The sequence below is a fragment of the Globicephala melas genome, chromosome 2 (genome assembly GCF_963455315.2).
Source record: "Globicephala melas chromosome 2, mGloMel1.2, whole genome shotgun sequence".
Taxonomy (NCBI): domain Eukaryota; kingdom Metazoa; phylum Chordata; class Mammalia; order Artiodactyla; family Delphinidae; genus Globicephala; species Globicephala melas.
In genome coordinates, this window is record NC_083315.2 from 92,540,062 (window position 1) to 92,552,291 (window position 12,230).

At 38.5% G+C, this 12,230-nt stretch overlaps 1 protein-coding gene across 1 annotated transcript in view; it reads right to left on the reverse strand.

Moving 5' to 3' along the window:
- The window catches only part of CHP1 (calcineurin like EF-hand protein 1), a 36,729-nt gene that overhangs the window by 5,963 nt on the left and 18,536 nt on the right, over window positions 1-12,230 (reverse strand). Inside the window, exons 4-5 of the mRNA XM_030842988.2 lie at window positions 8,751-8,878; window positions 362-423 (exon numbers count right to left, since the gene is read on the reverse strand). Coding sequence (XP_030698848.1) covers window positions 362-423; window positions 8,751-8,878 — 190 coding nt within the window. The remainder of the gene's footprint in view (window positions 1-361; window positions 424-8,750; window positions 8,879-12,230) is intronic.

The window sequence follows — 12,230 nt, forward strand, 5'->3', positions numbered from 1 at the left end:
ACCCTTACATCAGGCCTAAGGACATACAAAACAGCAGCATTAACTTTCGTGTCATCAGGATTACCAATAAGCTGACAATAAATGAACTATCTGATCTAAATCATCTCACATATTTTAGTGCCAGTCTGCACTTAAATGACATTTAGTTAGCTTTCAAATAGTGGAGACATCTGTGAGAACTCAAGACGCCATTTCAAGTTTCCCCAGGTCATCTGCTCTGCTTTATATCTAGGACAGGACTCTGCATACAGCAGGTGTTAAATAAATGCTTACTCAAGGAAAGAACAATTCCTGCCCACAAAAATAAGCTGGCAGGGCCCAAACACAAGTTATTCGTGTGCATGGGAACTCTCCCACATACCTGTAACAGCTCATCACGGGAGATCTTGTCATCTTTATCCAAGTCATACAGTCGAAAAGCAACTGGTAGGAAAAAACAAGAATTTAGTGGAAATTTAAAAGTGTTTTGCCCCTTCTCAAGGAACTAAATATATAAAGGACACCTGACAGAAAACTGACAATGAATTAATAGTTTTTCCAAGAGCAACTGCAATTACTTGTAGAGCTTTTAAAGACATTGTAACATTTAAGAAACTGGGATGCATCTCATAATTGATGGCATCCTAGCTTGGATGAAGTATGGCCCCTTTATTGCACAAATCAATAACGTAATAAGTCGAATGTCCTTTTTCTTAACTTAGAATGTTTAAAAAAAAAAATCCAAAACCCGTAAGTGGCTCTGTCAGTTAGGCCATCTCACACAGCCCAAGTCTACCGTGCACCGCACTCAGGGGGAGCCAACAATAGGAGCCACAGAGGCAACCAAACAGCTGACTACACAAAGTATTACTCTGGAAAAATGACCACTTCAGCAAATTCATGTCAAATTTCAAATAATACTCAACTACTTGGGAATCCTGAAGGTAAAGAACTTCAGTGTCAAATAGAAATGCCAAGAATCTGATGGTGTCCTGGCCTTCTCATGCTTCTCCCTCTTTAACAATAGGTAAGTCTTTTAGAAACTAGGATATCTGAGAGAGAGAATTCAGAAGAGCAAAAATCATTCAGACAGTGCCATTTTCCTGAAGGGCCACCAAGTGAAAAGTATGGTAACACTGGATGATTTTTTGGCACTGTGACAAATCACACTGAGGAAGTGACTACCTTACACTTAGAGCTGAATATACTGTGGTTTTGAGGCTTTGAATCATTTCAAGTATGTCAGTAAGATTTTTGGTTTTCAGTAGGTACTGCCAATATTAAAAGGCCCAAATCCAGCTTTAGAGTTATTAAGATATACAGATTTAGATCTCGTCCTTGGAACCCACAGCCTAGTAGAGGAAAGCAACACACACTACACACTTTAATACAGTCCAAGTGTTATCATACATATGAAATACCAGGGAACAAAGCATATAGCAGATGTGCCTTTCTGGTTCAAGCAACATTTGAACAAGGTCTTGAAAGACAAACAGAAATCTGATGAAGGGTGGCATTCCAGGCAGAACTAATACTAGGTACAAGGGCAAGAGAACGTGGATGAATATCTAAAAGTTTAAACATCACTCCTTGCCTCCACCAAAAGAAAAAAAAGGTGGGGGGGGCGGCGTGCTGAGTTCACTAAAAGTCTAAGTAAAACTTTTAGAAAAATCTAATTTACTTTTTGTAAGGCACAATATTAAAATTCTGGAAGGGGGAGTAACTAGGAGAGACTTTCTCTGATGTTTGTCTGTTTTCTTTAATTTGGTTAGTTGAGTAACTAACTTTATCAAATTTGAGACTTTATATGCTTAGGAGGTTTGGATTCCAAAGGGAAGGAGACAAGGATCATAAGTGTTCCTAAAGGAATGTGTGTTTAATATATTCCCAATTTGAAAAAGAATAGGTATATGTATAATTGAATCACTTTGATGTACACCTGTACACTAACACAACATTGTAAATCAGCTACAGTCCAATATAAAATAAAAATAAAACAGATGAATGGAAAAAATATATATATATTCCCCAAACTAAACACACATACACACACACACACACACACTCTCTCTCTCTCTCTTCTGCATATGCTGTCATCTTTCTAATATACCATAAAATGTGTTATTTACTAAAGATTTTGCAATGGAAATCTGTTTGCTATATAACCCATAAATATCTGTTTCTGAATTTCTTAATTGGGGGGTAACTGTAATAAACACTTACATCCCTTTCTGCCAAAGTATTTACAGAAAGCTGAAAAGCTAATTTTTGAAACCTAACTGCAATGGACTGAATGTTTGTATCTCCCCCAGAATTCCTATGTTGGAACCATAACTTATCCACAATGTGCTATTAGGAGGTGGAATCTTTGGGAAGTAATTAGGGTTAGATTAGGTCATGAGGGTGAGGCCCTCATGATAGGATTAATGCCCTTATAAAAAGAGGAGACAGGAGATCTCTTTATCCTTCTCTCTTTCTGTTTCCACCTCCCTCCCAACGTGAGAATACAGCAAGAAGAAGACTGTGAACCTGAAGGGGGGCCCTCACCAAGAACCCGACCATGTTGGCACTCTGATCTCAGAGTCCAGTCTCCAGAACTGTGAGAAATGTCTGCTTAAGTCACCCAGTCTATGGTATCCTGTTATAGCAGCCTGAGCAGACTAAGACACCAGCAGAGCCATCACACGATAGGGTCTTTTAGAAAAAACTACAGCAACAGTAGTTATTTCTTAACTGACTTGGATTCCTGTCACTCAGCTCTGGTCCTGAACCAGTAGAAACCAGCATTTTCCCCGAGATAATGAATGGTCAAATGCCAAATGACTGAGCCATTCTGTTAGCTTCTCTCTCTTTCCTCTCCTCCTGTCCCTTTCCCCCCATTCTTAATCCAGGAGACTTGGACTCTCCTGTCTCCAGAGCTGTCATCTCTCATCTCCAGTCCCAGGGCTTTAAATGCCATCTAATGTTGATGACTCCCAAATGTGCATCTCCAGCTTGGACCCCTCCTCTGAGCTCCTGCTGTTGACGGCAGAGCAATACAGTACAGTGGTTAAGACTCTAACTCTGCCGAGTCCTGTCTGACCGCTTACTAGCTATGTCTACGTGAGCAAGTTACTTAATCTCTCTGTGCCTCAGTTGCCCAAGAGGTGCAAGATGAGAGTAACAGAATCCACCTCATAGGGTTGTGAGGACTGAATGAGTTAGTACACAAAAGGCACTTTAAACAGTGCCTGGCACACAGGAAGAGCTCGATCAGTGTCATCTACCCGCCGTCACCTCTCTGCCCTCCTCTCCTACCACTCACTTCTTTCTTGATAATGCTGCTTTGTTCTCTGAACACCAAGCACTCATTTCTACCCAAGGACCTTTACACCAGTCGTCCCCTCTGCCTAGAGCACTCTTCTGCTATTCTTGGCATGATTGGCTCATTCTTAGGGTTTCAACTCCTCAGAGAGGTTTCCCTGACCACTCATTCTAAAGCAGTGACACCCTCCCCCATCACTCTCTCATCTTACCTTATTCATTTCCTTCACAAAACTTGCCACGATCATAAGTCCTGTTTATTCGTCTTTTTCCATATAGTCTATCTCCCTTATTACATTGTAGGATCTCTGAAAGCAAAGACTTTATCTGATTTATGCACCATTGTATCCTGGGCCTAAAATAGTGCCTGGCATACAGGAGTTGCTCAAACATTTGCTTAATGAAAGACCAAATGAATGATCTCAGTCAAACCTTTACATTTTAATCACGGTTACTTCCTTAAAAAAAACCCAAAACACTATAGTGAAATAAACATAAAATTTAAGTGTACAGTTGAGTACTTTCACACTGTTGTGTAACCATCACCACCATCCATCTCCAGAACTTCTTCATCTTCCCCAGTTGAAATTTTGACCCATTAATAAGTCCCCATTTCCCCCTGCCTCTAGGCCCTGGCAACTTTCTATGAATTTGACTACTCTAGGAACCTCACAGAGGAGGAATCAAATAATATTCACCCTTTTGTGTCTGGCTTATTGTTATTTAGCATAAGTAAATTTTTCTATGTTGTAGCATGTGACAGAATTTCCTTTTTTAAGGCCGAATAATATTTCATTGTATGTATATACCACATTTTGTGTATCTTTTCATGTTGACGGACACTTGGGTTGCTCCCACCTTTTGGCTGTTGTGAATAATGCTGCTCAGTTTCTTCTTGGCTACTCTCCCAAACTCCACATCACCAATATTCCTCATCGTCCAGATAAAATATCTTCATGCAGACTCATTTCCCACATTACTCATTATGTGTTATAAAAAACGTAAACTATTTAAGAGGACAATCAGAACATCAAAAAGGAAGCTTACCATGCCCTGGAGCATTCTAAGTTGGGTTGTACCTTCCACATCAGACTTTATAACCTCACTGACCTGAAGAGGAGAACAATAAGGAAACCACTCCTGGGAGACAAACAGAGCAGTAGTACTATGTGTGCTTGGGCCTGTGCCTACATAGGTACAGTTCAGCCTTGCTGATTGTCCTTGACATTCTTTCACTGTGGCATAAAAAAGAAATAGGACAAAGCATGCTCTCAGAGTCCCTGAAGAGACTGTTCTCTGAGGAAGATGGACTATAAACAAATTTGCCTTAGTGGCAAATGTGTTGCTAGGTGTATGATGTTCAGTTGCTCTCAGTCTACAACAAGAAGTGCTGTCTTACTGCTTCCATAGCTCTGTGGGAAATTCAGAGAAAACCAAAATACAGACAGAGAAGAAGACATCCAGGACTCCTCTGTAGCTCTGGTTTCACTGGTCTACTTACATGAATGTGATCCTAACATACAGGATGCAACAGAATTCGAATTCATGTTCAGCTTCCTATAAAAGTTGATCTGAAAGCCAAGACTAAAGTAATGGTAAAAACCATGCATAACCTGCACAGCACTTACTATTCTATCTCACCCTAAAGTCTGCCATTTCGGTGGCATTCAGGCCTTCTTTCTTCCTAAAAGAAGCTCATCCATGGCTTCAGGGGGCATTCTGTCTCTCTGCCTCTGTCTTTCTTTCCCCACTGTCAGATATGAATAGGGAAGCGCATAGCCCAGCTGCCACTGAAAGCCACCATGTGACCATGAGGAGCCACGCCTTTGGATGAAACAGACCCCAAGGATGGCAGAGCAGAGCAATAGGAAAAACCTGGGTCCTTGACAACACAATCAACCCTGACGCTTGCCCCACCTCACTCGTTAAGTGAGATAATACATCTCCTTACTGTTGAAGTCAGCTGAGTCAGCTGAAGGCATCCTCACTGATACGCTAAGTAACTACCAAATCCCCTAATGTTACCTGGAATATTTTCTTTAGGGTCAATGTGAATTAATGAATTTGCTTATCCGTTCACTCATTGATGAACACTTGGGTTACTTTCTTGTTTTAGCTATTGTGAATAATGCCACCATGAACGTGGGTGTACAAATATCTCCTCAAGACTTTGCATATACCCTTCACCCCAGCCTCTCCTGATGGTAGCATCTTGCATAACTATAATACACCATCAAAACCAGGAAACTGACAGAGGTACAATCCACAGAGTTTATTCGGATTTCACCATGTGTGTATGTGCATGTGTGTGTAGTTCTATGCAATTTTATCACCTATGTAGTTTCATGTAACCACCACCACATTCAAGACACAGAGCTGCTCCATAGCCACAGGGATCCAATGTCATATCCTGTTATTTAGTGTATAATAAAGAAACACCTTTATTACTGTATCACAAAGTTGTTTTGACATTTTGTTCATTGTATTTCAATATAATTGGTTTCCTTTATAATCCTATGTATTTCATTTTATGCATTCACAAACATTCCGAGATGGGATCGACAGGATTCACCAGACTGCCAAGGGAATTCGTGACTTGAAAAAAGTAGAGCCCAGGCTGTAGAGGGAATTCAGGTAACAGGTCTGTGTTATACCTGATAACCTTTAAAGCCTCCTCTAATCCTGGATTAGAAAAGCAAGCATAGTTTCGTAGAGCACAGAATGTTGTCTTTTTTATAAATTTATTTATTTATTTATTTATTTATTTATTTTTGGCTGCCTTGGGTCTTCGTTGCTGCGCACAGGCTTTCTCTAGTTGTGGCGAGCAGGGGCTACTCTTCGTTGCAATGTGCAGGCTCTAGGTGCACAGGCTCAGTAGTTCTGGTGCACAGGCTTAGTTGCTCTGCGGCATGTGGGATCTTCCCAGACCAGGGCTCAAACCCGTGTCCTCTGCATTAGCAGGCGGATTCTTAACCACTGCGCCACCAGGGAAGTCCCTAGCACACAATGTTTCTTAACTGTCTTCTTAACCGACTCACTGGATTCACAGATGCTCCCCCTCCCCTCTGCAAATCGTTCTAGCTGATATGGCAGCACACTGCATAGTTGTAGCCAATGGGCGACTCTGGAGTGCCTACTCCACCTGCTGAGTTGGATGCTTACCGAGAGTCAGGTGTGTCAACTGTCCTAGAACTGTGCTATTTGTACTTTTCATAAAACTACATAATTTTAGAAGAAATGAAATGTGTGAAAATAAAGTTATTTTTAAATGAATATTAGATTGACTGCTTTTGAAAGGCTCAATATTAAGGCACTGAAGAAAAAAACCCCACCAAACTGTTGCTAAAGTATGTGTGGCAGGACAACTGCAAAAGATCAAGGAAAAAATGTTAACAGCAGGAAGATTCTATTCTCAGAATGCTTTATAAGTACCTTTAAGTTCTCTTTCCACTGAAAAGAAACTGCAACTAGAAACCTTAGACTATACATTATAGATGTGTTCTACACAAAAATGTCACACACCTCCCATCAACAGAACTTTACCAAAACAAAACAAAACAACTCTTGGTCCTACATCTAAAGACTGGCCAGTGAATGTGTTTTTAAATAATATAAGGTAATTTAAAATGTTAAACCATGTATCCTTTTCTATGATTCTATGCTTTAGCTGACTTTTTCAATTACTGATCAACTCCTGGTCTGACAACATTTTAAATGAGAAAATTTCTACTACATTAATGCCAGCATCAGGCAAACATGTAATAAATATATACTAAAGCTCATAAAACATTAAGACACAAGGCTTTGTCTCAAACAGTATTTAGTCTTGAAAGAAGAAAGTGAAATTCACTAATAAACATAAAGTATCCAATAAATTTGAGAACAATTCATTAGAATTCTATTTTCTTTTATATTTAGTTTTCTTTGTACTTAAATTTTCCACTCTTCATTAAGGTATATGATATTGTGGTAAAGAAAAGCAGTGTTTTATTATTTTGGTTCAAAAATCTTCCCTGTCTTATAGAACAAAACTTATTTTAGTATTTCTCAAACTCTTTACCTGAAATACAGAGGAGTGAACTCACACTCCTATAAGCAAGGGAGATCTGTGGATATGGCCCAAGCGCTACAAATTAAAAGTTTAAGTTTCATGTACTATCTTTCAAATGTATGTAAATCTGGCATTATATTCTATAGTTTATCTATATTTGTTTCAATATTAAAAAGCCTTTTAATTTTTCTTTAAATCGTTCAGTAAAAACTTGATGGGCATAAATTAATTAATTAAAAAACAAAAACAAAAAAACTTGATGGGCCCCATTTATTCTGTGGCTTCATAGACTTCACTGTGCACCCAAGCAAGAGAAGCTAGGGCTCAATCAATTCAATACAATTTCTTTTCTTTTCTTTTCTTTTTTTTGGCTGTGCCACGTGGAGTACGGAATCTTAGTTCCCCGACCAGGGATCAAACTCATGCCCCCTGCAGTGGAAACGCGGAGTCTTAACCACTGGACTACCAGGGAAGTCCCCAGTTCAATACAATTTCAGTTTCAACTTGTGTTGAATGAAAAGAGAAATTTAAATTTAATTTCTTGGAGAAGTATTGTAAGGGATTAGGCAATATCATACATGAACCAACAAAGGGCAGAGGGAAATTAACAAATATCCAAGGAAAGGCGGCAAGAGGCATGGAGACAAAAATTAAGTCTTGCACTAGCCTAGCTGTCCACCCCTACTTAAGTCATATCCCAGTATCTATCAAATTCTAAGGTGGGATGGGTCTTTCTCACTGTTGTCACTCTAGCACTTATCACAGTACCTGGCACACAGGATATATTAGCAGCTAACTCTTATTGCCTTCAAACCTTCCTGTTTGAAACCCCTTAATATCTCATTTTACAGAAAAGGAAACTGAGGCCCAAAGATTTTAAGTAACTTGCCCAAAGACACAGGGCCAAAAAGTGGCAGAGCTGGGATTCAAATCCAGCCAGTTGGGACTTCCCTGGTGGCACAGTGGTTAAGAATCCACCTGCCAATGCAGGGGACACGGATTCGATCCCTGGTCCGGGAAGATCCCACACGCTGTGGAGCAACTAAGCCCGTGCGTCACAGCTACTAAGCCTGCGCTCTAGAGCCCGTGTGCCACAACTACTGCAGCCTGCGCACCTAGAGCCCATGCTCCACAAAAAGAGAAGCCACTGCAATGAGAAGCCCGTGCACCGCAACAAAGAGTAGCCCCTGCTCGCCGCAACTAGAGAAAGCCGGTGCATGGCAATGAAGACCCAATGCAGCCAAAAATAAATAGATAAATTAATTAATTAAATCAAATCCAGCCAGTTTAGCTCCAGGGTCTGAGCTCTTAACCACTATGTTAGAATAAATGCTTGTTCAGTGAATGAATGAGTAAATAAATGATTTGTGAGAAATGAAAAGCAAATATTTTAAGCCAGAAGACTTTATCTCCTTACAGTGCAGTTTGTTGCTTCGGCTGTTGAGTGGTTCTGGTCCATTCACATCTTTGCTCTTTTCATTATCCTCAATGGGTCGGAAATGAGCCAAGGTCCTCATGAATCCGCGGAAGTTTACCTGGTCCTCTCTGATCAGGAAAGATAACAAAAAGAACATCTTGTCAGTCAAGGCAAGGTGATTATTTCTTATGAATTCAATACATTAACAGGTTTAGCTAGAGTGGCCTGAAAGTCCATTTAATGAGGTCTCTTTCCATACACATGGTACTTTAGGGCTCATAAAATATCTTCAGTTAAGTCTTGCCACAAGCTTGTGAGGTTTTATTCTTACTTTACAAATTATTAACCAGACTTAGAGAGGTAACAGGACTTACCAGAGTCAGTTACCTATTGAATTTACTTCTCTTTTCCCAAAGAGGATTTTAAGTAGCAGCAGGGCTGTGCTATCAGACAAGCCAGAACTTGAACTCACTGGCTTCAGACTCTGCAGCAAACAGCAAGTTAAGTCATTTCAACCCAGTGCCTCCCTAACCACCTCTCATGTCTCCCCTGCAGTCACACGTACCTAGTGATATTTTAACGTTAAGGCATATTATGTAAAAGCTGCTTTTGAAATAAAGTTTATTTAGTTATAGAAGCAATAAATACATTTTTGGAAATATGATAAAAAGAAAAGAGAAAAATACCACTTCTAGTTCTACCAATCAATCACAATCATTGTTAATATATCTCCCAGTAATTTTTCTATGTTTTTTGGATAATTGTGAACATACTGCATAATTTTGTAGCTTGCTTTTTTTAAACTTTTAGGCATGTCTACAATCAGTATAAACACTTTGAAACATTTAAACCATCTGCATAATAATTGTGTGGCTGTATCATGATTTTATTATTCCCTCATAATTGGATAGATATTTTCCTCATGTTTTGAAAGAACTTTGTGTATAAAGCTTTTTGGGTACTTAAGATTAGAGAAAATCTTTTTATCACACCACAGGCTAATCAGTAACCCTATAAGAAATAATTCTAAAACTTGAATGAATAAAGAATGTTTTTAATATTAAAAGAGAATGTCCCATGTGACATAGCTATTTATCTAAGGCAGTCATGGAAAGAACAGGTTGCCTGGTTCCTGTGGCTACCTAAAAATACATCTGAGTCTTTGCTCCCATTGAATAGATGTGGTATGTCGGGTCTCCTAAGTGCCAGCAAACACAGAGATCAGAGACCTTGTAAAGGTAGAGTTCAAAGGCTAGCTTGTGAGCCGCTTGTACCCAAAGGAATGACCTTTCACTCTTTAAGGTAGCTATACTGCTAATGGAGCGTTATCTCTAAAAAATGTGAGTAAGGGCTGAGGAATCAAGGAATGTGTAATAAGATCTGAGTCACATGCTAGAACAAACAGATAAATGAGTACATATATCACTGGCATGTCTCTGAGTAAAAGGGAACTAAATACCAATGTCTTACTTTCAAATCTCATTCTTTAAAAACAAATTGAACCTAAATATGACCAGAGAAAAACAAAAAACCCAGAAGCCAAATATCTGTATCTGATTAGAGCAAGAAGTAGAGGTGCAGCATGCTAAGAGCCAAGCAGTGTAGTCCAGCGCCATCCTCAGCCTCCTCATATATACCTCAAGTACATTAGCACACATTGTGTCCTTAGCAAGAAAGAGATCAGTGAAAAGGATGACAGACAACACTGTAGTCACAACAAAGGTGGTCTGGCCTTTACAAAACAGCTTTCCACAAGCTGCTTCTTCAAATAATCAATGGTGACTAGGGAACACTTAAAAAAAAAGCTGGCAAAATGACTCTACGGGGTTTACTTTTCATTGCAAAAGGTTTGGATACAAAAGAGCAGTGAAAGTTATCTCCAGACAGTTCTCTGCAAGGGCTAAAAAAAGGAAGTGAAAAAAGGCAAGAATTCAGCACTAAAACCACACCTGAAACAAACGGGCATTTCAGGGAGAGAAAAAAAAAATCAGAAAATGAGGAAGTGTAAGTGATTACTCATGGTCACCATGAATCTGAAAAGGGCAGGTCTCAGTCTGATTGAGTCCTATCTTCACATGAACTGGCTGCTAGTCTTCCCCTTTGACTGTCACTCAAATTTACTGAGTGACCGTCTTCTCAACTTGCAAATTCCTTTGCTCTCAATTCAGAGTTCTAAAATTTCCTCTCCACGTGTTTTATCTGATGGTGCACTTACTGACACTTAGTCTCATTACTAAGAACTGGCAAACATATAACATTTTAAAGTCCTCTGGGTCAAATAAACAAGTCACAAGGAACCAGGAAGACATTGTTAAAGAGATTACTTAAAACAAGATTATATGATAAGCTTTATTCAGGAAACCGTACCTAATTGAATCAGTAAATATTGACTCAGCACTTTGAAGGCAGTGTATTAGGTTAGTGAAGCATATCAAAAGCCTAGTTTTACATTACACAAACCTAAATCTGTTTGAGAGAGTGTGTGTGTGTTAGGGGAACTATATCCATAGTTGATGTCGTAAAAGAAATGTAAAGCAATGTTCTGGATTAAAGGAGGCTAAAGAGATATGACAACTGAGCCAGACTGGGATCCTATACTGGAGGAAGGGGACATGCTAAAAAGATTGTTGGATAAACTGATAAAATTGGACTATCAGTAATATATTAGAATACAATAGGTAATGAGGGAAATAGATGAAGGTGGTCAAAGGGTACAAACCTCTAGTTATAAGATGAATACATTCTGGGGACGAAATGTACAGCAAAGTGACTAGAGTTAACAACACTGCATTGTACCTTTGAAAGTTGCTAAGAGAGGTAAAAGTTCTCATCACAAGAAAAAGTAACTAAAAAATAAAAAGAAAATAAAGAAAAAAGTAACTGTGTGAGGTGATGAATGTGTTAATTAATATTATTGTGGCTATCATTTTTCAATATATACATGTATAAAATCACTATGTTGTATACCTTAAACTTATACAATGTTATATGTCAGTCACATCTCAATAAAGCTGGAAAAAAGAATACATAATATTTTATATTAATATTATTACAGCACTTGATAGGTGTGGTAAGTATAAATTACACACTAGATTTCAAAGACTTAATATGAAAAAGAATATACAATATAATAATACTTTTAAAATATTGATAACATATTGAATAATATTTTGGATATATCAGGCTAAATAAAATATATATTGCCAAAGTTAATTTAACTTGTTCATCCAAAATTAATGTAACGTGTTTATTTTTACTTTTTAAATGTGACTACTAGAAAATTTGTAGTAATTATGTATGTGGCCTGAATGAAGTTTTTATTAGCTAGGACTGAGACAGAGAGCATACACAAATGAGGCAAAATGTTAACAATACAACAGATGCTTCTGGGTAAAAGATGTACAGGTGTTCCTCATACTGTTTGCAAATTTTGCAACTTTTCTGTAAATTGAAATTATTTCCAAATAAAAGTTTTAAAAA